The 27414-nt window shown below is 37.4% G+C and overlaps 1 protein-coding gene across 3 annotated transcripts in view; it reads left to right on the forward strand.

The window, feature by feature from the left end:
* GRID1 (glutamate ionotropic receptor delta type subunit 1) overlaps nucleotides 1-27414 on the forward strand; it is a 550527-nt gene that overhangs the window by 399313 nt on the left and 123800 nt on the right. For all 3 annotated transcript variants that reach the window (XM_080402703.1, XM_080402704.1, XM_080402705.1), the window contains one exon: nucleotides 23942-23995. In XM_080402703.1, coding sequence (XP_080258829.1) covers nucleotides 23942-23995 — 54 coding nt within the window. The remainder of the gene's footprint in view (nucleotides 1-23941; nucleotides 23996-27414) is intronic.

Genomic DNA, 27414 nt, shown 5'->3' on the forward strand with positions numbered 1-27414 from the left:
ACCTATTTTTTTGAGTTGTTTTATACCAATAGTACCAATATGTTGATAGTTTCCATCCATAGTTTGTGCCTAGGTTGTCTTGACTGGTTTGGAAGCATTTACACATGGCCTCTGTGTGTCCAGCGTTGTAGGCTTCAGAGGCAGACCTTATCTATGCTTCCCACTTAGAAGTTCATACCCTGACACTCACTTTCCTTACACAGGATCTGAAGTGAACATCAGCTTCCCTGCATAGTTAAGTCTTTGTCTCAAGGTCCAGACTCACTGGTCTTCAGGAAATTCCTCTTGAATTTTGCAAGAAAATGTAAACCAGTAATCCTCCAAAACTGTAAACTGTTTTCTAAATACATTATGCTCTACCCATTAGAAATCATATGCAACTGCCTGCAGGTGATCTTGTGTCCACAAGCAGTGGAACTTCCTACATTTTTTGTGATTTGGGATCTTCTTTTCTTCAGTCCAGCCTAGCTTTTTGTGGCACTGACCACAGTGAACATGCTGCTCAGAGAGGATCTCGATTCTTCTATGGTATTCCAGTCTTCTGTGTCTTGTGACTCTTCTGACATACCTTCATATGCTATAAGATGATGAGTTTCTGTTGGTGGTGGATGATTCCCATGTTGTGTTGAGGTACAATTATATGGAGAATTTATAAGGCAAATCATGACAGGAGTTAAAAATATATAACTTTTATACATACAAATTTCCAGACTGCTTCAGTTGCTACAGCAAGAGATTTTTTTTTAAGTGGTGTGTTTAATCTGAGGTTTCTGTATTTACATATAAAATGAGAACTTGGTACCCCAAAATATGCATCTCTATCTTGTGTACTTTTCTGGGTTTTGCTCTGATAGTTTCTGAACCTTTAGAAACAAAAAATTTTAGACACACAACAGCTTTATAATCTAAGGAAGCATTAATATCCTCATTTAGTCTGGGTAACCAAGTATTTGGATATTGAATCACCTGCTCAAGGTTAAACATGAAATCTGGGAAGGTCAAGGAGTTTAAAATAGTATGTATTAATCTCAGGACAGTTGTTTATTTTTATAAAGATATATTTTGCTTAAATGGACAAACATTCACAGTTAAAATACTTCAAGTTACTGCTTACTGCCTTTATAGTCCTGATTTATTTATTTTTTTTAGAAGAGGTAGATTAATTCTGTCACACTGTATGTACAAGGTAAATCAGAGAGTACTAGCTAGGTATCATTTTTTCTGATGAATGCACTGTGCTTTGGAGTGAAGCTTCAATTTGCAATTAGTGTTTTTAAGCATGTTTTTGAATTGCAAATTTACTTTTTCTCAGAAGTGTAATAGTCCAACTGAATTCCCTCCCTATAAACTGCAGTTTTCATGTGCCTCCTGGGGTGTCAGACACATGGATTGATCTGGTGGGCAAAACCTGTGTTTTTTCTAAGTACAAATGGCAAGAAGTATCTTAGCAAATGCTGCTTTAAGAGTATGCTGCAACTGGTGTGAATCCAGTAACGCCCTTATGCTAGACAAGCAAATGCAAAGGGTTGCGTGGGTTGAAGTATTTCTTAACTACCTCTGAGTTTGCCTCAGTACTTTATAATTTCATAACATGTAATATGAAAAGGTACCAAAAGATAATCTAGCCCTCTTGGTTATCGCAGGCTGTCTAATTTATTCCATACTTCTTATCAAAATTAGCATAATGATAGGGCAGGGGGAGTTAACCATTCACTAATCCATCCACTGTTTGTTCTCTTAAATCCATATAAAATCTCTATTAAAAGATCAAACATTGTATAGCACTAAAGTTGAAATAGTTACTAAGTTGAATTACTTGAAGAATTCGTATCAGTAATGTTTTTTTTCTGAATCTTACCAGTAAGCTTGTTAAAGAAAAAACAAACACCCATACCAAAAACCCCCCAAATATAGATATTCTTAAATATCTAAGTATTGGTTGACCAGTCATGGATAAATTATTTATTACCTGAGATGAACATCAGGACCCATGGTACATAACTCTCTACATCACCCCTTAATCTTTTTATGTTTTAGAGCTAGTAACACTTTGGATTTTCCTGGCCTCTTTGAATTTTGTTGAAAATTAAAATTACTGGTTTGAACTATCTAGCAGATAACTCCTTTCAGATTCTGTTCTTTCTTTTGTTATTTATTCATAATACTTAAATATTTTGCATTATATATACTTTCTGAGCTGCTGTCACCTAGTAGATAATTTTTTACCTGTTAGGATTCCTGAGCAAAGATTGCTTTGAACATGTTGCCAAACCAACGAGTCCTGTCTGGTTTTAGTGGGGTAATATATATATACCATATTTCAGTCATAAAAGATTTAGATGCACTGCCAGAAAAGAAATGAAATTGCAGTTTTGAAAAACAGTTTTTGAAAGGATGAACTTGTAATATTGAGTATGCTGAGGAGATTTTCAGTTTATTTGATCAAACAAATGAGTACAGGGGGAAGAGAGAATTCTTTGAGTTACCCTGGGAGGTGGATCATTTGGTATCTTGTAAAGACTTTTCTTCATGTATGTCAGTGTCTATATGTCAGTCAGAGTGAGTTTGCTGAAGGACCTGAAAGAGTCTTGAGTGTGCATTTTGTTTGCAAAGGAGTATGATTGCCTTTCCGTTGGATTAGTTCTCCTGTGTAATTTGCGTGTGTGTTGATAGACATCTGCCGTGACAAAACCACAATTGTACCAAGTTTGTTTGTATACATTCCTTAGCAAAAGTGTGCAAGCAAGGATAAATACAGAAGAAACCATGTTTAAAGATCGGACCTGTTATACCTGCTAAAAACACCTTAGGTAGCAGCCCAGGCGTTGCATAACAATCTCTGAGTCTGGTAGGAAGTAAACCTGCTCCTGTGAGAGAATTCAACGCACTGTGAACAATCTCTTGGGGAAGAAAGATCCATTCAGTGTTAAAAATTGGTCCAGATGTTTGCTAAGAATGGACAACAAATTAGTTCCCAACCCCAGTAATTGTAAAGGCAAGACTTATGCAGTGATAAGTAGGCCTTAGCTGGAGATAACCTAAAACTCTGGGCAGAACTAGAAAGGCTTTACTTGAAGCAGAACTGTCACCACAACCTCTTACTTCCACCTTAGGTTTTTTAAAGGAAAAAGATTTATCCTGTTCTCCCAACCACTCCCTGGGAGGAGGGAAAAGCAAAACAGAAAGAGGAAGCGCTGCAGCATGTCACAATGCACCAGAAACCTCGGATTGTCTTAATTTGGTTTTGGGGAGAAGGTGATGAGAAATGTCAAAGGATATTCTCAGTTTGCTGCTTGAATATCACTACCATATCCGTGCAATGAGAGTATGTGAGTACACAAACACTTGTATGGTGGCTTTTGTCCTTCTGTAGCACCCAGGCATATTGAAGGATGATTGCTGCATTGGAAACTATTCTTTCCCCCAAGGGATCTAAGGCAGCTTCATAAATTAGTGTAAAAATATGGAATGTGTGAGGGAGAATAAAACAAATATTAGGTCTAGTTAGAAAATAATTAGACACGTTTAATGCTTCAAATAAAGAATCTTATTTGGGGGAAAATAACCTCACAAAACAAATGAAAACCCAGTCACAACTGTTATGACCCTTGCACACCTGACTCTCTAATTCCTCTCCTTCTTGCTTTTTCAGGGTAGAGGAAAGTGATATTTTTCCTACGTGAAAGGACATACATGAATGAGGGGATCTGAGTTACTGTTTCAACCTTTTATAGAATTTTGTAGAGAAACAATATATTTGGAAAATATGTGTATTTTACCATTTAATATAAAACCGTATTTATTTCAATTCTAATGTGCCCTGTTACATACATTTGCAAAGGACAAGTAAGCAAAATAAATGTCAACGTCCCTTTTACTGTTTTTCTGCTGGCAGTTTGTCATGGGTATCATGATAGAAGTGTTAGAAGGGATTAGACGAATGATGAGATCTTGGTTTTACCTTTACAAAATATACGTATGTCATACATTTATATGCAAATAAGAAATTTCTGCTGTGTGACAAAAAGAAAAAATTGTATTGGCGCTTTCTGTTTCAAAGAGGTGTTTGACAGTTTATCATATTTACTGCAGTATATTGTTTCAGCAAATACCATACCTGCTTAAAAAGGTAAAAAGTCCTTTCAAATGTCTTTACAATGCTTGTGGTCAGCCTTGCATGAAAAGGCCATTTGTTCTTCCCATATTAAAGCCTGTGCTTTCATGTAGTTCTGAGAATTTCCTATTACTGTAAATTAATTTCACTTCATTAAGTGGTTGGGTCACAGGCAAAGGAATAATAGCAGTCAGAGACACAGGAGATTACTGGTTTGAATAATCATAAATTGGCACCCACCCGCATCCTCTCTAACACTGGGAGGAAGCTTCTGACTGCCAAAGCCATTTCATTAATCAAAAAAAAAAAAAAAAAAAAAAAAAAAGCTTATGAATGTGAACTTTAAAGTTAGACATGATAAAATTAATATCTACATGAACAGTATTTTACAGAGTGGAACAATGGATTCTGGTCCCTATAGAAGACAGTGACACAATGGTAAAGATTCACTTTTCTGTGTTATGTTGCTGTTACTTCAGTTCACTTGTGATTATTCAAGTAATCCCCTCAGCAGTTGTACATGATGCATATAGGACTCAGTTGTGAAGAGATGACTCCAGAGCACGGAGAGTTTATTATTTAGATAATAATTTGTCCTCTCATTTAAATTATTATTTCTTCTGCCAAAGTATTCATTAAAGCTGTTGCAGTAGTTTTATCCCAGAGGGAAAAATGATAAGGTCTAATGAAAATGTTTTAATGAAAACAGTTAAGTGGTGTTTATTTCACATTCTGTCTTCTAAGTCTGGCCCAATGCTTATTGAAAACAACTGAAGAGAGTCCTACTAATTTCAGTAGATTTCTGATCAAAGCACTAACCTCTAAAGAAAGCTGAAGGGAGTCATTTATCCAGGATCCACCTCCCCTTACACTGAATAGAAAGAACGAAGTAACATAAAAGGCCCTGAAAAGCATCCTCAGTGCAGGTGTTTCAAAGGGCTGTAAAACTACCCTTTTAAGGAGCAAACTGGAAACTGGATGGTCAGAGAAACCGCGTATAGGGTAACGCAGCTGCAGGGAGCTGCAAACAAATTAGCCGTGTCCCCAGAGCGATTTGAATCGTCATGGATAGTCCTCCAGCATTTTCCCTGAAACCTAGCACAGGGCACGACAGTGGTGTGGAGGGGCATTCCTGCTGCTCTCCTCTTAGTCACCCCCACTGCCACCTCTGTTTAAACAAGGGTGAGCCTTTCATTTTTTGCTCTTTCTGCACACAAGGCCGTTCATGATACCGAGTGTCTCCTCAGCTTGGAGGTGTACGTGGCACAGAGAATTTCAGAGTCACAGGCCTGGCTGGGAGAGGCAGGCAAAGCGTGTTTCAATGACCGGTCTTCTGGAAGGCCTTTGGTGGCAGCAACACATGGTCAGCTCTGTCAGAAGGTGCAGGTTGGGGAAAAGCTGCCCAGGCTTACCTTGGTCTGAAAATACTGCATGGTGTTATTAACTGTGTGCCTTTGATACATTCAGATGGAAGGAAGGAGTGGTGGTGCTTCATTCTGAATTTCTCCTTGTGCCCGTGCTTGTCGTTAGGTTAGTCAATGAGAAAAGCTTGTTGTGAAGATTGATCAGTAATTTATCATTGTTTCTATCTTGTCCATACCATATATGATATGTATCGTGTAACTAAGGGTGGCATAATTACTTAGATAAAGGATAATTCTGCAAACATTTACATATTTAAATTTAAAAGGGGAATTTGTATGAGCCCAGTTAGTCATACATTTTAAATCCTATTTATTTAAAAAGTATGGTACCGAAAATATACACCCATTTTTGAATTGGTGTCACTTCACTTAAAACACGGAAAGAAATTTTATTTTTGCATCAGACAGATGTTTCTAACTTCTTTTTTTCAAAGGCTTCTTATTTCCTGTGATAATAGTTCAAAGAGTGACAAAAATGGGACACCTCAGTTTATTTCAGTTATTACCACAATTACTTAACTGAGACAGGTTTTGAGCCTTCTGTGGCCATAGGATGAAATAGCAAAGCTTAAGATTGTATACACTGGTTTTTCAAGCTGCACAGATACATAGCTTAAGAGCAGGACTTGAGAAGCTATCAGTATATTGAACAATTAATCATCGGTTATTAAATGAATGAGAAAATTCAAGTTTGGTTAATTAATAATGCTCGGTAGTCACAGAGAAGAATTCAGGCCCTTGTAATGCCTGGGAAGGCTGTATGTTATTCTAGCTGGTTTTAAATTACATGAATAAAACTATCTAAAATCCATGCTGGAATTATGCTTTTTAGTTGCTCCTAATCCATCATGGGTTGTACTAGTGGAGTTTCAAATGAGAACAGCATAAGAATGCCAGACAGCTGGTTTGGTTGTTTTTTGTTGTTATTATTTTGTTATTAAAGCAAGTATAATTGATGGCACTTGGCTTGGATGGCAGCTGTACCCTGGGGTGGAGGTTATGTGGAAGGGTATGTATGCACATATGTATAGCTTTTAGACAAATAAGACCATGTATCTGTAGTTATGCAAAATGAGAATTGCGAATTGTGATGACTAAATAGTCCTGTTCATTGAGGCCAAGAAAAAATGTCCTCCCTGTTTTACAACTAGATGGGCAGATGGGGTAGAAAATACTTTTGCTTGGCTTTTTAAAGCTGGTGAAGACTTGTTTTGAATGCTTATTCCTCACAGCGCAGTTTTGGGTGCACAAGGTCACCCCCTGGAAAAACAGAGAGGGTGAGAGCTGGGGAATCTTGTCATTGGTTCCATTGCAAGTACAGAGGCAGAGCTCTCTGAGCAAGGAGTCTCAAGTATGAAGAGATGTTGGCGTAACCAAAACAGTAAAAAAGCTTGGGTAGGAAATTAAAGTATTTTTTAATATATCTAATTAAGTCTAATATACATTACTTAGCCAACACCCAGAAAACAAGAGTGACATGTGGCTCAAAATACCAGGTTTTGTCTTTTGTGTTGAAAAAAGCAGGACAATCAATGGTGTAGGAGTTTTGCACAGCTGCTGTAGACTCTTCAATCTATCTGGGGAGGCAAGAGGAAAAAGGTGGTATAGAGACAGCGGAAGAATTCTATGTTTGTAGAGTTTTGTCTGCAGATGGGGACAAACAGCTCCATCTGTCTTCAGGTTTGGAACGGCGGAAGTGGCTGGTGAGGCTTTCAGAATAAAGACAGGTTGGGTACATGTAATTAATTTGGGAAAAAAATCTTTCTCTGAAATAGGGAGTATGAAGTAGCTAAGGGAACACAAAATGATAGCATAGGAGTGTGCTGCAGTCTTCTCACTTGACTGATAGTTTTTTCTGTTTCAGCTGTGCAGCGCAGATAGGTGAGTTATGTCTTGTGTTTGTTGAAAGGGGCAGGAAGAAGTCAGCTGACAGGGAGACAGCCAAGACACAGACTTTAGAGAGAATTGCTGAACAGACTTAATGAAAAGAAACAGGGAACAATGGGAGGTTAGGGAGGGTGATGTTTGAGCATGGTACATAGGCTGTGGTGAGAGGCAATTAGCACAGAGCTCAGCCATGAGGTATCTCATCTGACACAGCTAAATGGTGAAATGTGCTCTCGAAGGCAAGGCAATGGCAAATCTAGCGGGGGAAATGGCTTCTGTCATATATCCCAGCAGTGTTGCCCTGGCTGGGAAAGGCACCTTTCTCCCAGAAGACAACAAATGATGACAGAAAATATATGTATTTGAACTGTTCCAGGAGGGCCTCTCTTCTCTGTTTTCTTATTGCTAAAGCCGCAGAAAGGAGTGAGTACATGACATAGAGACAGAAGAGAAACAACTGTGTGGTCTAATGATTTATATTGATATCCAGGTAGGTGTGTAATTTGACCAATAAATCCTGCTTCTATATAGCCAAACTTAAAAATCAATGGCCAAAACATATGCAAACAATTTTTGTTAGTGTAGCTACTAATGAAATTCTGCTGTTCCAGATGATGCAGGTCCTTGAATAGTTGCAACAGTGGTTTGCCTGCTTGTGTCAGTCTTAGATTTACAGCATTTTGTACATGTGTATGTGTGTGTGTATCTGTCTAAATGTACATATATAATATGGAGTTAGTTATTCCTGGACATCAAACTTGAGAAGATTTGCCGATATTTATTCAGGAATTTTATGACAAATCCAGGAGCCAATTTTTCTGAGTTCCCATTCAGTTTGGTGAGGACAAACTTTGTTTAAAATACTCTTTAAGCTTAGGGCTGGATGATTTCGGTGTTACTACTGGACTGGTTTTCTTCCCTCCATTTTCCTCTTTCTACTTGTTTTATGTGCCTGTCCTCAAGACATCAGTGTGGGTATATGTATATGCAGGAGTATGTCCACACGAATGCGCACATAAACAAACATGTGTATATCTACCCAGGGAAGGGCAGGGTGGCTCTGTGTTGTGGCTGTACAGTTCTGGCTATGAGCTTCAGATTCATGAAGGAAAAATACTTCTGCCACCTTCTGGCATTCAACCGAAAACAATCAAAACACAGGCTTAAGAGTAGCTGCAGGCATGACACAATAGGATATAATTTGCAAGTGCAAACTCACAGTGATGCTGTTGTAAGTTAAGGTTTTGTTTTCAGTTTGAATGCTGTAATAGAGACATAAAAGGCACAGGTTTATGTGCATAGCCAAGAGTGCACAACTTTAAAGTACTCTTCAAGCAGAGATGCCAAATGGAACCATGGTAGGAATGGTTTCTGGTGAGGGTCTCTGGGACACTGATAGAGTAACTCCAAGTGTGTGTCGTCTTTTTGCTCTTCTGGAGCAGAAAGCAGCAGGTTCAGCACATGCTTTGCTGTGATAAACCCATCTGATGCTACTGAAGGCAAGAAAGGATCCAGATTTTTAAAGCAGGGATTACTGTTGAAGCTTTGAACAAGGACGAGTGACTTGAGCTCCTTTTTGTGTCATGTATTGTGTGTGATGTTTATCATGCACTTGGTCTCTGTGCCTTTATTTCCAGCTACAAAAAAAGGTCTAATAGTACTATGTTATTATTATCTTTTTCCTCTGTTGTATTGAATTATTTTTTTTATTACCATTTTGGGCTTACCAGTTCAGACTGATACCAGCCTGATATGAACACCATGCACAGTAAGTGGAGTGTGGGCTTTTCCCCTCCCCAGAATTCTTTCATACCTACTTTCATCAAGAAAGTAAGGCATAAGATTTCTTTGCTTATGTTTGATGGGTAATTCTTTGTAATAGATAGTCTTTTGTAAGGACCTATTGACTGAGTTACTTTAATAAATCAGACAGACTAACCGGCTCTTAATATAATCTTCCAAATCTATCATTTTTGTAGGCTTTGAAGCAGTATTTCACAAACAGAAGACTCCTGAGCATGAAATCTCATCGCCCTTGACTTGAATGGAGCTATTATTAATCCCATATTATGTTATTAATTCTCAAATCATTTAGTTTTCATGGAATACCATTTTTTTTTTAATCTAGGTTCTTCAGAGCTGAAGTAAACCGTTGTCTTTTCTCAGCCCTAAATTTAGAATATAGCAATTCAACTACCTAAACAGACTTTGAAAAATTACTTCTTTTTTTGGACAGTCAAGCTTTAGTAAATAATAAAGATTGTGGTAGACATTCCTTATCACTATGGTAAAGGATTACTGCTTTTGTACTTCTTGCTTAAAAAAAAAAAAAAAAAAAATTAGAACACCTTAATCTTTTAAAAACAATTTGGGTTTGGAAAAACAAATTGCATTAAAACTGACAAGATGCTTGCCAAGTTCCAGGAGATGCAATTTGGAATGTCTGAGATATTAAATGCTGAATGCCTGAGTTCCTAATAGAAGCAGGGACTCAATATTAACTCTTTCAGCTCTGCTGTAGTCTATAACGTAGAAGGTGCATATTTTTGTTTCTTTCTTATAAAACCCAGAAGACTGCTGCTGGGTTTATGTACTCTCTCAGTGGTACAAGATGAGAAATGAACTTCTGGCTTACTTGCTCCTGTCTCCTGAGAACAGAGGCCACCATAAACACATAAGTATATGTTCTATAATCACTTAATATATTCTGTAATTATATATAAAAATATATATCTTAATATATTCTGTGATCACATAAACTGATCATGCACTGTCTTGATATTGAAATATATATTTTGGCCTGTCACTACTGTTGTGAGATGGATTCAGAATCTCACTGTAACACTTCGAAACCTTTGTATTCTCAGCCAGAATATATCTATGATCCTACTTGTCTTTGTTGCTAGCATGGCTGCATGAGTTTAGCACTTGGGATGCTTTGAGATTTATCCTCCTGAGGTATTTAAAATAGTACTTGAAATACAGCAAGAATATTGTTGATTGGCTCTGCTCCTGAACTATCTGAATTTAAACTCTACTCTCAACCTGCTGTTGAGTGCAAGAGTATCTCTCTGTTGGTATTCATACTTTCTTACGCTATTGATAACGTTTCAGCTGATATAACTTAGGGTCTAATTGTTCATGCACAAATTGCTAGATCAAAGACAATAAACCTCTAAGAAACCTCTGGTGTTTTTCAAACCAATGAAGATTCAAATAATAGCAATTTTTCTTTGTTGTTGGTCCCTGAGTGCATGACCTTATTTTTCATAGTAGCGAATTTCACCGTAATTATGTTATCTGGTTTCAGAAGTCATCATATTTTAAATGCTCTCTAAATATCTCTGTATTTATCATACTTCCTAGTTTTCCATTATAGTTAATTCCTTTAATTGTATTTGTCAGGATCATTAGTGATAATATTAAATAACCAACTAAAGCTCTCAGGTTCAAAAGGAGTGACTGCTGAGAAAATAGGGTAACTGAAAAGCTCAAAGTCTAAGGATGACAGAGCAAATTCGGAATTTCTTTAAGGTCTTCTATCATGAAGCTAGGAACCTTGTCTGTACTTAGCTTCGTTTAACTCACAATTGCACTATCCAACAAGATCAAATATATAACAACTTTTTCCTCTGGATTTAAGCTTTTAAAATTTATTAAATGCATACCACTCCTGTAGAACTTTTTAATAGGTAAGTGTTATTCTTCTGTATTTTTCTTTGACTGTAGGGCCACTGTCCCAGGAAGTCTTTCTTTCCTTTACTGTACTCCCCCTATACTGCACAGAATTAGTCTGTTTTGCCATGATGTCCCTGTAAATTTCTTCATTGTCTGTTGTCTTGCTATAAATATCATTCCACTTCTGACTCTAATGTCATCACATTTCTATTCTTCTCATTGCTGTTTTTATATCTTGCACTTCCTTCACTGTTTGAACATGGCTGTTAGTATATCCTCATTAACAGATATTTAGTCTCACAAAATAAAGTGGTTTTAGAGACTGAGCCCTGTGTGCTTTTTTTTTTTCTTCTAGTAGTTTCAGACTTAGTCCTCAAGGCCAGCACTGAAAGTCTTATCTGAAAGAATCACCTGAAAAAATGGTTCATTTTAATGAGAATACTTTTCAGTGGTTACATTTACTGTTTCCTTTTTACAAATCTGTTCTTCATTAGTGCATCCTACTTTAATTTGTACTGTGCATCTATCTCACCTATCTATAAATATTCCTTTATCCAGCAGCAAATTTACAATGACACCCAGCCTAAGTGAAGAAAGATTTTTTTTTTCTTGTTTCTTTTCTGCATCAAAGCTATGCTTCTTGTCCTAACTTGCTGACCTCTTCCTTCTGTGCTCTCCGATGACAGGCCAGTCAATTTGTCCCTCACGCAATTCAACAGTTCCTGGGATTGTGTGAATCTCCAATCTTATCAATTTTATTTTTCCTTCATATGGTTTGTGATTACTTCCTACCTCCCCTGTTCCCTCTCCCCTCTCCTTCATTTATGTTTTTTAATCTTCTCTATGTTGTCCTCAACACTCATAGGTCTCATTAGATTTTGTTTTCCTCTGTGCTTGTAGGTTTCACCGGGTATCATTTTAAGCATGTCTGTTTGGTCTGTGCAGCATTTCTGTTTCTCTGTGCAGCTGTCTTGCCCTGTTACCAGTTTTTTTTCTTGCCAGATTTGGTCACTCCTCTGTCTTGTCTTTTTCGCCACATACTCTGGGACTTTACAACTCACATCATGTCAAATTGATATTTTCTCTCCTTTCCTGTTTGTTCTCTTAAAAAAATATCTGAATCTCTTCCATGTCTCCAGATGCAGCTCTAGTCCTTAGTTCTTCTCTTCCACACTTTCTATCAGGCGATAGCATTATCTTCGCATCAGGTAACCACTTAAGGGTGTGTCTTTATTAAGTTTTATCAGCTAGTCACTTTTTTTTTGAGCCTGTAAAAACAGATGTAACACTGTTATAAAAATACAGTCCATTCCATTGTCATGGGTTTTTTCTCCTCTCGTTATCGTTAAAGTCTCTCAGACTTCCCATCTTGACACCACCTACTTTTGACTTTCTAAAGACACTGTCTTTTAAAAATTTTCCCCAGGTAAAATCTTTTTTTTTTTTTTTTTTTTTTTTTTTTAAGTTTTGCACTTAGACTACTCATCAGCCATAGCCAAAGATACCTGTAATATACTCTCAAATACATGGCCTTTGTCTTAATCAAAAGTTCAGTGTCCCTAAGTAGATTCTGCAAACTGGGAAATTTTGCCACACTCCAGACTATGAAAAAAAAACAACCCTGTTGTCAACTAATAGACTTGGTTCCTGTTTCCATCACCCACTGATTTTCCCTTAAGGGGGATGACTTTCCTGCCAAATCCCCTGTTCAGCTCTATTTGTTGTATAGTTACACATGTTGCTTCCAATTTAATTTCAGAAAAAGAAATTAGCATTTGTTGGATGCTTTCATGTATTAGCCTGAAATCTGAATCCATTTTCATTGGCTATACCTTGAAACATTTTTTTTTTCCTAGTCATAGTTTGTCACACACGCAATTGTTAAATTAAAAACTGTGTTCACCCCATAATGTTTGGGGACTGTTGGTTTGGATTTTTTTCCCCTCAGCTTGTCGTAAGAGGCTTACAACAGAGACTCATGGTCCTCTGTATAAATCATTCTACATAAATTATTTACCATATAGTGTACTTTATTTTTTGTCAGTGAGGTGTAGGCTATGTTAATGAGATGTGATGGAAGTTTCCCTTGTGAATCCTTTCATACCTGCATGGATGAAATTATAGAAATCAGTGCTAAGGAGAGCATATTATCAGTCAAATAGGTTCAGATTTTAAAATTAAAACCCTATTAGTTTCACTTTTTTTCCCCTCTACATTTGTATGGAAGCTCAGGTGCATGGAAATTCTAACAAAAATCTGTGTTTGTCTAAATTCTACCTCAGAAACAATGGAAAGAAGGTTGCAGTAAAAATGCTAAAAATTATTTGGTTTCAAGAACAGAATCAAGGCATAATCTGTAATGAATGCTGGTTTCCCTGGAGTCAGAAGATAAGCTGTTGCTCCCGACAGTCAAAAACCCATTTGCCTATAACTTTGGAAATGCTATATGGGCTTGTGTTAGTTAGATGAAGCGGAAATTGTTTTTAAGAATGAAATACATATTTTTAAATTAATAACTTCGCTATACTCTTCTGAATAACTGTAAGCATGTTTTCCAGTGAAATCTGCTCATGCCCCATTACTGTAATATATATTTTTAATATCATTCTTGCTGCCAAAATTAAAGCTGAGAAAGACTGGCAATAATGAGATAACCATGGGGGCTCCAGTGCAGCTCTGCAAGCTTTGAGAAAGTGCGGGTGCAAGACATCGTGGGTTTTGACCCAAATGGTAAATATTTGAACACCTGCTTGGAAGAAAAATCTGTGAATAAAAAGTAAACTTCCTTGTGCCTGCTTCCCATTGGTGTGTGCTGCATGCGTGCACTGTGCAAGGGGAGTGCTGCCTCTGCTTACCTTTGTTTTTAGCCTGTAAGGCTTTGCATAAAGTCATTAAGACTGTGGATATATGAAGGGAGAGTTAGTCCTTCCATTATAACCATTACTACTCCCCAAGGGTTTCTTTTCACTCTAGAGCAGCCTGAAGGAATTATCACTTGGCACGTACATAGAAGCCAAGTATCCTCATGCTGTGTGAAGGAAAGCAAATATTCTTTTCTCTTGGCAAAGCTGATCGGGAAAAGTCTTCTGGCTTGAGATGGTTAAGGTGATTTTTAAGGTATTCTTTAGTGCTCACAAGGCCTTTGGCACAATTTGTGCATGCAAAATGCACTATGACTGACAAGAAGGTCCTCAGACCTGTAAGAATTTTGCTTTAGTTATGTATTTATTTTGCAATTTAGAATTAGACTGCTGTAGGCAGAAAACAACTGGTTTGAACTTGATTATGTTTGAGGCTGAGGCAGGACTAGTGCCATCTTCTTTCCTTTAAAACCTGACAGGATTTTTAAGGATTTTAAGAGAAGAGATTGCATGTATGCGAATGGATGAAAAGATGGATAGTGGACAGGGTAACGTTTGATGTCAATGTACCTTTCCAAGTTCACAGATTTTTAAACCCCATAACCTAGGTAAATAACGACTTTGCAGTGTGATTGGCAACTTTGTGCCAGAGGCAATAAATCAGCATTAAAACCGTAAATTTATGAAAATGAAAGTTGAATCTTCACGCTATAGCTGGTTCTTTCAGTTCAGAGTTTATGTGATACAGGATTCTGGGAGCTTCAACTATCATGCTGTCGATACAAAGCATACTTCTTTTAAAAGAGGAAATTAGGAATGTGTAAGTTGTGTTTTCACTGTTTGGTGTTGTGTGCATGTTAGAAAGCCGAGAAGTTTGCATCTTCTTTTAATGATATAGTTACCATCTGCTGTTTTACCTACAAAAAGATCAAATTCTGGAACACTCTGTGCAAACTCTATAAAGTTAAATTGAACTTCCATTGCAAGCTGAAGTTGGAGCATAAGCTGCTCTTTCTGAGTAGAGCTCACAAAGCACGGTGTATGAGGCTGGTGGTATGTACTGATATGTATTATACCCTGTCTGTGGAACAGCTGCTTATCATGAGAGTAGAGACCAATCACCCCTGCTGAAAATAGGTTTATTTACCCGGAGTCTATGCCTGGAAAGGCATTTTCAGCCTTCGTACCTATGTCTAGTGAACCCCATGTAGGCATTCCAAACAAACAGAAAACTTAAAGTGCTAAACTGTTTTGGTGGCAATTTCTTCTCTTAATGGGAGTTAGGAGGAGAACCAAAACAAATTAACTAAAAAAACCCCCCGGGCTCCAAATGTTGTCGAGTTCTGATGAATTTTAGTTTGTTCTCTGGAGTTTGGCTCTTTCAGGAGTACAGTTCTTAACAAAACATTACAAAATGGTCTCTAAATAGCTGAGAGTCTTACTAGAATACAGATGTACAAACCTGTTATCTTCAAAAAGAAATTCAGTGTCTAACTGAGCAAAATGTAGTTATTCTTTTCAAATATTTCATTTTGACTTCAAAGTCAGCTCTGTGTAGCTCTGGTAAAATTTTAAGTAAAATATTTCTGAGAGTCTATGTTCTGTAGTGAACATTAGATTTATGTCTTTACAGAAATGTTGCTCTCTGACAGCTGTGTGATTATCTGGTGTCACCACTGTGCCACATAATTAAATGGTCAACAGTTACCACATTTATAAATAGTATGTGACATTTGAGCTTTGAAAAGTAAATTCTTACTGAATGCTTTTGGAAGAGTTCCATATACAGTACTTTTATGCATCATTCAGCGGAATATGCATCGAACGGAATGGCAACAGAGATTTAATATAATAAGCATTACCTATAAAACTGGGAATAAGATTAAACAGAAATCCCAAGGTATTTCATTGAAATGATTAAGGCTAAAACAATAGGCAACGTCACATATATTACAGTAGTTACTCAAGAGCATTACAGTCATGCAGACAGCAGAAACTGAAGCATATACTTTCTCTTCTCCCACTCTTCCTTATATTTTTCATGATCTCCATCAGTTCTCTTGATCAACATTAAAATTTTATGTAGGTTTTCTTTAGTGTATATTTTTTTTTCTGATCACCTATGACCTAAGTAACAGGCAACTGGTGCAGTACAAACTTTAAAATATATCATTAGTATATTGCAGTTTGGGTTATTATCGAATTATATTGTGAAAAATGGCATGTACACCTTCTAATTAGCATTCATCAGCTGTAGGGGTGTGTGCTAAAAGCTGGTGAAGGTTTGGGTCACATCTACCCCTGTTTGAAATGTCTTATTGACAACTGAAAATGGAACTCAGTTGTGGATGGCAGTTGCAGGAATTTGATCTAGAATGTATTTTTTTTTTCTTTTTCTCCTCCACAACCCCCACCCCTTTTTTTATTTACTTATTTTTATTTTCCCCCCTTTTTCCTTTATAAGGTTGAGCTATTTAGCTTATTGAGGAGCTGAGACAGAGGTCAAGGACCATCTCATATCATTTGGAAGGGAACATAAATTATTGCAGAGGTTTTGAGGAACAGGAATACCGAGATAGCTATCTCTGATTAACGACCAGACGTATGATTTGCAGAGTGTTAAGAGATCTATATGACCAGTTTGGCCTGCTTTCTGTGGGAGAGTCAAGCTGAATTTGCTAGTTAAAACACCTTCGAATCTCACCATGGCCTTTCAATAATTACTTGTACTTCATCAGTACCACTGAGGGAAGAATAGTTTTTCTTAGCAATGCAGTTCTGCAGAACAGTAACAAGGAGACAGCAGGATTTGTGTTTTAATGTAACGGTACATGATAACTTGAAAAAACGTCCCCACTAAGTGAGGATTTTTAATAATGTTTTTAGAGTGTAGACCAAGAATGAACTAATATACACAGTGAATTATCGAGAAATGGGGTTGTTAAAAGCATACTATGCTTGTGGTTCATTAATCACTTGTACAAAGCTAATATGTACCAAGATACGGGATTGACAGCTTCTGTTGTAAGTGTAGGGAAATTAACCATATCATTGATGTGAGGCAGTGATCGCTGAAAGATAGGGACTCTGTCAGCATGCCAAGTGTTTTTTAAAAAGTATCTACATGTAGATTTCTATGAAGATGTTCAGAAAAAGGAAGAATATAGAATTTCTGTCAAAAACATTTTTAAAAAAGTACAAGTTCTTCATGGAGAATGATGTTCAGTAAGAAAGAGTCAGATTCAGTGGATTTTCTGATCTGAAAAAAGTGTGTCCTGGAACCTCTTTAAATGCCTATTTTACCATTTAGAGAAGGAAGAATGTCATATTTCACTTTGAAATTACATTTTAATTAACCTGTATTAAATGAGAAAAGCAAACTTACAGCACTGATTCAGTTTCCTGCAACTGAGTTTTTTCCCTTCAAGATTCTTAGTCCAAGACATCCTAGTTTTATGATTTTTCATGTAGAGTTCAGATGTTGTACCATGGCCTGGAAAAATTTGTTTTAATCCCTGTACTAATGATACCATGACCAATAAAGCTTTAGAAACAATATCAGGTTGGAATATTCTTTAGTACACTATAAGAATTATGAGATTTAAAAAAAATATATTTTTTATAAATATCTTTATAAATATTTATTCTGGCTAGTAATGCTTATTTTATTTGTTTATTTGAATCTATTAATTATTGTAGCATTTATGCTCCTCTGGAGATACTGAGCCAAGAGGTGTTTACTTAAAATGCAAACAAAAGAAAGGTTCTAATGAAGAACAAAGGTCTCAGTAACGGCTACAGAGAAATTGTTTTTCTGTGAAGTTCTGTTACCTATGTAATTCACTCCTGGATGAGAACTTCACTATTTTAATTCAAGAAGTTTCTAAATCTAAATCAGGTATCTAGGGTGTATAGACTGAACCCATCTGCTTTACCAGAATTGACTTTTTCATATCTCCTATCTTCACTTACTTGTATCCAAGGCATACACAAAACTTCTCAGATAAACAGGTGCACTTTGTTACTATCCAATTAATTACTGTCAGATCTGTTGCATTGGAAACTTGGTCTCTGTCTCTTCTTTGGAATCTAAACCAGTTCCCTGATTCCTAGGACGCTTTCCCAGACACTTAAATCAAGACAAAATCATTTAAAAACAAAACAAAAGAAAACAAAACCCAAGTCCTCCTGCAATGAAACCCAGCAGCTGGAGGTGGGTTTCCCTCAGGCTTACATAATGCTATAAAGAAGGTAGTGACTTTTCTTCTTACCCATCGCTGCTTTACTATAGTAGATTACAAAATGGTTCTGAAGAATGTTGCTTATTTTTTGTGGGGGGAAGAAAAGACAGTAGTTAAATAATTTATCTAAGGATGTGAAGGGGGAAAAAAAAGCTTCTTTTGGAAGCAGGTCACTGGCCTTGACCTTGCTTGGAACAAAAAGCTGGAAACAGTTTTCTTTTGAAACCTTTCCAGTGCCAAATGTAAAGTGAGCAGGTAATGAATTGTAAGGGATGAAACTGATGCCTTATGAAAGATTTGCAGAGCTGTGTGTTGTGGTTTAACCTCAGCCAGCAACTAAGCACCATGTGGCCACTCACAGGACATTATATCTGACCCTTTGGGTCAGCTGTCCTGGCTGTGACCCGTCCCGGCTTCTTGCACACCTCCTCCTTGGGAGAGCATGGGAAAGTGAAAAGTCCTTGTCTTAAAGTAAGCACTACTTAGTGATAGCTCAAACATCAGTGTGTTATCAACATTATTCTCATACTAAATCCAAAACACAGCATTGTACCAGCTGCTAGGAAGAACATCAGCTTTATCCCAGCTGAAACCAGGACACTGAGAATTAGACATGATTACTTACTTTCCCAAGCCCTTCTCTTCTTATACCTTCATTATGAATACTAGAAAAGAAAAAGGAATAAGGAAAAAAAAAAAGAGGTTTGTCTGTCATTGTCATGCTGGTTGCTTTAGAAATATGAAGGGAAAGATGACAAATGACCTCAGAAATTTGTGATATTTTCTTTTGATGAAGGCATATCTATGGGCGTTTTTACTAATTTTATAGTATTAAAGCTGAGCTGGTGTATTTCCTAACCTTATGCCCCACCATCCTGGTCTCTAAGAAGAACTCAGGTCTCTTGCAGGCTCTTTCTTCAGATGCTCACTGGCTAGCTTGCTCTGTGCCTGGTTTTCTGCTGCACACATCCTGGGGCTGGCCATTGGCAGCCAGTGTGGTTGGCAGGGGGCTGCGGTGGGGCTGCAAGCTGGACTACAGCTGCACAGGAGGGGCTCTGTAACGGGGCCTGGCGCCTGGGCTGTGCTCTTGAGATGCTCGGCTGTGTCAACACACGGCACTCACCGCACTGCCGGTGTACCTGCTTTCTGCTGCCAGCAGTAATTAGTCATAGGATGGCAATAATTTTGGGTTTGTGTTCTTTTGGTATCTCTTAGGGTGCTCTCTGCAAATTATTTTCTAACTGTGACCTCCCTGCTTTACCCTTTCTTTCATTTTCTTTCTGGAAAGCTATGATGCTTTTTATCTTCCCCATTAAGGTAAAGGATGTGCAAGTAATACCCTTTACTACTTTGATATCCCTCTTAGCAAAACACTCTGGTGGTTCTTTTATGTCATGGATTTCAGGGTGGCAGCCCTTGTTTCCAAAAATGTAGACACAACAGGACCATCTGTGTTTGCCATCTGCCATGACATTTCCTTCTAGGATCCTGGGGTTGGTTATGGAGCTTCCAGACATTCCTATTGCCTGTCCCCCTGGGTACATAGTAAGGAAGCAACAGGTTGTAGCTGTAACGCAGATGCACGTAAGCCTTAAACCCTTCAGCACATCCTGCTGCCACTGGAACACAGTCTGCCCGTGTCTGTTTGCACACCCACCAGCATCTCTCTAAGTTGTGTCCGGCCACTTACCTCCGCGTTCCTTCCTATACAGCTCGCCTTTGCTGGTAACGCCAAAGTGCTGACCTGGCAAAGCAGCCAGGTATGGTGGCAAAGAGCCTTCCCTATTACTAGCCAGCCATTTTATGCTTGGAAATGTTTTCAGTTTCAGAGTTTTTGAGAATGCCAGGGAGGGATTGTTTCTGTTCCTTCTCTGCACCCCACCCCCCACCCTTCTGCCTGCAGAATTGATTTATTTCTGAACATAACAGTATTTATTGCTTACTTTCCTACTTCTCCTTTTAATCCTGCAACTGCCATTAGATAAAATAATGAACTGACTTACTTATAAAGGCAATGTAAATATTTGTTCCCTGCTGTATTCCAATAAAATAATGTTGTCATAGATTATTGGCACTAAATTTATACATTTAAAAGTAAAAAAAGCCATATACATGAAAATAGCTTTCATCATTTTTCATGAAGCATCTTATTCTTTTCTTTTATCATTGTTGGTATGAGATCTGAAATCTTAATGCTCATATTTTGATTTTCAGTGTCTCCCTATTTCATTTCTATTGCAAATGCTATCTATTGAGAAATTATAAACAGTTTTCTACATTCACAGCTCCCCTTTCCCTCTTCCCAGTCTGGCCCAATCCTGATAACATCGTTTACATGTTGTCATTAACAGTGGTCCACGGAGTGAATTATAATTCTCTAGTTTGGGTTCTGCATCTGAACATTTAGATAATGAAATGTAGTTGGGGAGGAAGAAGAGCATACAGCCTCCAAAAAAACTTGTTTCCAAATTTGTGGAAGCTATTTGCTAGTCTAAGAGAAAATAAAGGAAAGATGGATGCTCTTTAATTTCCAGTGTGCTGTTTATCTAAAAAGCAGATTTTCTATTTGATAGAAGTGTTTTGAGGCATTACTCCCAAGTGTCAACTAGACCCTATGTACATATAGAGTATAAAAAGAACTAGGACATTTTGCACCTATGTTAATGATATTTTCTACAAAAAAATCCCCATAACATATTTCAGCACACGAATCCTGCCCTAATAGATGGCAGAGGTTTTTCGCAGCTATAGTGATCACACAAATTCCTAGCCTAGTTTCTTTAATATAGGGTGCATTTATTAAATAGGCTGTAATAGATCCCTCAGGATATTTCATAGACATTTTTTTTCTTTTTGAATGGATGGAGAAACAAGCTTAAAAACATGGCAAGAACTTGAACAGCTTGAATAATTAAAAAGTAATTAAAAATGGGTGATCATAATCTCCTAAGTGCTCATACTTTTCCTCTCTGAAGAAAAAGAAAGTCCATACATTACAAACATGTAATTCCTTTCTTATTCTGAGATCCCTGAATAGATTTTTCTTATGATATCACAGGTCTCCAGGACCTCACTCTTCACACTGCTTAACTTCCATGAGCCTCCAGCAACACACATACAATACACCAGTGCTATTTGAAAGTTGAAACCTCTGACATGTATCTTTCAGTAGTTCATTTTCGGATTCTTTAGCACATCAAGCCAGTAAATATGGTGCAAAATCTAAAGCACAAAATGCAAGAAGTTTCGGCTTCCTCTCAGCATGTCGGGGTTTAGAATAATGCTTCATGCTATGTGTTGCAGCTCTAAACAGAAGATATTTACAGATACTTAAACTTGTCTACGTACGGTTGCATTTCTAAATAAATTTCAGGCTTTTAGAGTGCAGAGCCGTTGACTTCTGTCAATGTGGTGCTGAATGGTCTCGTACTCTGATGGCTGAAGAGAAACCCTTAGCAGCCTAAATCTGTGCACCTCATTTTAAAAAATCTGGTCCAGATATGTTTATCTAGAAGAATGAGTTACAGTAATACATTTCAGATTCCCTGGCTCTTGTGGCTCCCCAGACTTAGCATTTATTCATACAAATTGCTCACTGTTGCAGATAAATCACAAAATGTAGCCAATGCAATAACTCTGCACCTGAGCATTATTTAGTTCTGCTTTGCTAATGTTGGCAGTACTTTGCTTTTCCTCTATATGTTACAGCACCTGGGTATTTTGGCTTGTCTGAATATGTTAGAGGGGTGAATGGGGAGAAAATCTACATGGTTTTGCCCAGGGTTTCTCATTACTACTAGCTTTCCTAATAGCTGCAATTCTTCAATTAGGTGGTCAGTTTAATTTTCCTGCCTGCTTAAAAGAAACACAAGGGAGACAATTACCAAATGAGATAATTTTTGACTGCACACTTAGGAGAGGATTGTCTTGTCAGAAGTGTTGTCTCTAGTGGTTCTCATCTGCTTTACAACAGGGGTAGTTAATTTCCCATAATGCTGTTTATGATGATGATGAGAAATATTGTGCCGTGCCTGTGTTGATTTTTCTCTTTTCGACTTGTTTGCATTTTCTCTTTTGGGATTTTTGTCTCCTTAAATGAGTACTTCACCTTGTAGACATTAGAAATAGGTATGTGTGTTGCCCACAATTTTCTTGTAGGTTAGTGTAGGCTGCACAAATGAGTAAAATTTTAAAATGTAGTTATTAGGAAGTAATTTATTTATTTATTTATTTATTTTAACCACAGTATAAACTAAAAGTAAAAATGTTGGTGTTGGTTACTTAGCCAATTTTTTGTTTGCTTTTTGCTAGGAAGAGGTAACAGTATCCCATTTGCCCATATTAAGGATGGATGTCTTGTCATTTCACTGCAGCCTTAGAAGTCCTGGGCGTTTATTCTAAGCCAGTCATTTGTAGTCAGTGCCATGAGAGAAGGTGATTCATCCCATCTGATGCTAAATATCTGAGGGGCTTATTATGTAAATGTGTTCTGGAGAGGAAGGTGGTTGATGATGTTCCTGCCCAGGCCAGAGCTCTACAGAGTCTTTTGTGCCAGTGCAATTGTTTTTTGAGGGCACGCACAACAAACAGGGTGTGGAAATTATCCAGGTTAAAAACCGGTAACTGTAAGTATTTTCTTCATCCGTATTTCCAGATTAATTTCAGTGATTCATAGGACCATTTATAACATAGCAATAAGAATATTTAATATTCTTATTCAAGTTCAATAAGTGGGGGTCATATTGACACAGAAGCAAGAAGTTGTTGAAGGCAGGGACACTTAAAAACTTTGTGTAATGAACTACCTACTGAAATACGTGTGTGCTGGGAATGTCCTGCTTTATTAGGTGAGATGAATCCACGGTAGTTGTTTAACTGTGTGTTAAGCAGGACATCAGGAATATCATTATCACTGTAGTGTACATCTCTTGATGCTTGATATTGCTTTCTTAGACTACGAAGTATCTTGAAGTGAGCTTATTTATGTCAAACAATGGGGACAGTTAGAAATTTATATATATATTGCCAGATCCTTCCACTGAGGTCCTCAGTACTGCTTGTGCTATCAGTCTTTCCCAATTTTAACATCTTAGTGAACCATGAGGGTTATATGTGTATGGATAAATATACTGCCTAATGAGATGGGCTGTTTCTTCATAATATGTAGTTATTCTCCAAATCCACACCAGGAATCCAGAAGCGTCCATGCAAAGCATAACTTTCTCTTGGGTCTTATGTAAACATGAAGGGAGGATGACTCATACGAACTTCACTTGAGTGTCTCAGAGTGGTGTTTCTAATTAAATAGGTTAGCTAAATGTTTAACTATCAGAGTTGTAATGGGGCAGAGGCAGTGTATTTTGGGAGGCATATTGAAAAGAAACCCAGCCTACCAGGGTGCATTAGAGATGTCATAGGGAAGTTAAATCTCATGAACTGCATGTTCAGTGTGCAGTTGTTCATCAGAGGATCCCTTATCATGCTGATGTACTACCCTGCTCCAATATGCTTTTATAGTGCATCTAAGGAATATCTTCATGACACAGGGTGCTTTGGTTTAGATACTGAAGTCGGAGAAATGCGACTACCACCCATCAGATACTGTTCCATGAAACAGCAGTGGAAGAGATGAAAAGAACTACACTGAAGCAATGCCGATAGCAATGAAAGCAATCAAAATGAGCTTTATAGTACATTATTTTTATTATTATATTTCTTTTTATTTTTTTTTTTTAGGCTGTGGAAACCAACCTTGCATCAAAGGATAGTCACTGGGTCTATGTAAATGAGGTAAGAAAGTAAAAAAAAAAACCAACATAGCTTGGTACACTTACTCATCACTGTCTTTTGTTTCATGTTTTGACACACCAAACTGAGCATACAGTCAGTATTTTTTGATTTTTGAATGGTACAAGATGCAAACTGTGGGTGTTGCTTGCCTGTCTCAGTTGAATTGACACAGGTTGAACACCAAAGGTCAAAATAAAGCTTTCAGTATACCTCATAGCAGCTGGGAGACTCTTTTTACCTTCAGGTTGACCATACTTCATTAGCCATTTAGGAAGCAGAGAATATCTCAAAACAAAACTCAAATACAGGCATCTATATATGCCAGTATCTCACCCTTCACTGCTATAAAAGCCTGCACTCAGAGAGTGGGAGAGGGAAGAGCGCTGAGGCTAGCTGCAGGCTTAGCTCATTCGAGTATGCATTTACATGATACACAGGTTTTCTCTAGTGCAGAACTGTGTTGGTGTTTTGGCCAAGATCCAGGATGGGTTGATTTAAAATGTGATATTTCCTCTCTACAGCAAATGGTATCCTGTTCTGCTACTATGATTATTTATTTTAACTTAGTAACAGGATGCCCTAATGGTAATCGGTGCAGAGTCGTACTTAAAAAGCAATGGAAAGCTTGAAATGTTGTACCATGTATGATAATATAGAAATCACTGACTGTTCAGCGATGAGCACCAATTGTGATGAGCGCGATTTTATTTATTTCTGATTTTAATAATGATTCACTAAAACATAGTAAAATAGCAAAGTTAAAAATAATGGGGTTCACTGTTTTGTTTATGTATTATAAATGCATAGCCTCTAATTTAAAAACCAATTCCTTTTTAATTTCTCATTCCTTTTTTTGCACCTAGCTAATAATTTTGCATAGGCTACTTTTAATAGTACCTATAAATTGTGTTGTGTTGCATTAGAAAGGTTCTGTAATTAAATAGGGGTTAGGGAAAGAGAGTGAAATCTCTGCTTACAAAGACTTTATAAATTCCTTCTAGTCCTTGTTACGTTTAAGTACCTCCTGATTTGTCAGCTGCAGTAATGACCCACTACAAAATATCAGTAAGATGCCCAGAGAGTCAGTGTTTATATTCACATAAAGATAACACAGTACATGTTTCCCTAAGCATTTATAGAGAGGGAGTGTTTGTGAATTTGTTATTGCTGCCGTTATTGTTCAGATGTTAAAACTCACTTCATGAAGCCTGAATCTGTAACATCACAAATAAAAATCTTCAGCTCTCATCCATAAATATGTGCATGCGTACCCAAACTCATCACACAGGGTGTCCATTTTGCTTTTATTTTGGGAACTTTTATTTTTTCTCTGTTGTGCCTAGAGGCTGGGAAGGAAAACTATGGTAGCAAAATGTAAATCTAAAGTATCACTTTTTAGTGAAAAATATTAGTGCACATACTTATAAATATCTCAAAATACATTTAAATTCAACCAGAGAATTACAGAAACTTTTTGAATTCATGAAACTTTGGAGAACTGTTTGTAGGGAAAAAAAGAGGAGGAAATATCTTGATTATCCTTTATTTAACAGAAAAGTATTGGTCTTGGTGTGCTTAAAGCTACAGTGAAAAGGAGATCTGTTAAGCATCCACGTGGATGTATCTGTAGAAAGATGGAGGTTCCTTAGGCTTCTTATGTAATAGTGTGCATACACCTGTGCTAGCAGGAGGACAGGCTGATCATGCTTTCCATATACATGTTTCCAGTTGGTACTGGTGAGAATTGCGTGGGTACTTTATGGAAAATATGTTATTCCTTGGCTGGATATTGATTGGTGCAGTGATTTGCAGAATGGAATTAACGTTTAATTCCCAACAGTCAGATCGGCTCTTTCTGATGTAATTCCACATGAGTAACAAGCCAGATGTAGTCCATTCTGCAAATGGACCAAATACTTAGCCAGTTCTTTTTTTCTCCTAGGCAGATAGAAGATCCTACACTTTTCTGTTTACCCTGTGGTCGGTGAAACCTAATGATACCACTGCAAGCAAAGAGAGGTATAGGGCTAATAAGAAGAGAACACGGTGACAATTATTTCCATTGAGTTTCCTTGTATGAAGAACATAAGGTTGTAAAAAAATAAGAAGAGAACACGGTGACAATTATTTCCATTGAGTTTCCTTGTATGAAGAACATAAGGTTGTAAAAAGGCTCTTTTAGGCCTTTCTTACTTCAGGAAAACATTTAATGGCCTGGCACAGGTTAGACTACTGAGGTCTACTGATCTTGAGCATCTTCTCACAGTCTGCCCTGTCTGCCACCTCTTGTCAAGCCAATGAGGATCTGAACCTTGGCCTTATCTTGCTGTAGTAAGAATGACTATATAGCATGGGATTATTTCAGTAAAAGATTTTATTATGTCTTACTGCAGTTTAATCTACTTTATTGTATTGTCAATACAGAGAGAGTAAACGTCTGTGGTTCGTTCCCACCCCCCCCACCCCGTCCTTTTGTCCCATATAGCAGGATAGGAGTTAAGTTTTTGAGTTTGAATATATTTTATCACTTTAAGATTGTTAGGCAAGCAACACCACCAAGCTTGTGATGAGTTAACTTAAAATATGGCTGGTAAGCTTATTACACAGCAAATGTGGAGTATAAAAGTTGGTCTCAAGTTACAGAGCTGTTCTTCAAGATCCTGCATTTGCTCGGTTCCAATAACCCAAGTCTCTGTGCTAAGGCATCTGTTCAGTTTGAATACCATTGGTGCAAAAGGATTCAGTCATCTTTAGAAAAAGGCTAGTGAATTGGGAGTTGGATTGGTTCATTGATGGGGTTGAAAGGCTGGAATCTTACATGGCAACTCTTTCAGGATAAGAGAAGACACAGGGATGGGTCTTTGCAGGTAATATCATGCTGTCATATATCGTCTTCAAAGCCAAGGCCATAAAAACCTAACTGTTTTAAAAATAGATATTTGTAAGCATGTCTACTTTTCTCATTTCAGACGTTTTATGTTTCCAACTTGCAGAGCTGTCGAAAGTAGTGGAGATTTGAGGGAAAAGAAGAAACGTGTTTCTAACCACTCTCCCCCTTTGAGATTTATATTTAATCATCTTCACTTCCATTTATCTAGAAATACTAAATCATTCCTTGCATTCATTTAGGTAGTGATTCTACCTGAATTCTGGGTTAAACGTGCCAGATAGCTTTTTAAAAGCAAGAATATTTGTGATTTCTGTACAAATCCTTGCAAAAGCAAACAGCTCTTTGGAACAATGACTAATCCACGCTTAGCTTTGTCTCCAGAATAGTCCAAAACATTGTATTGAGATTTACTATGTTCGAGTTGACAATGACTAGCTCTTTTGACCCTAAAGATCTGTTACAATCTATCTGGTTTTCTGCTTGTACCTTTGCTGTTTATGCCTTTAAGTGTTGATGAAGTGACCTACCG

Source organism: Falco punctatus, assembly GCF_963210335.1.
Source record: "Falco punctatus genome assembly, chromosome: 9".
Lineage (NCBI taxonomy): Eukaryota > Metazoa > Chordata > Aves > Falconiformes > Falconidae > Falco > Falco punctatus.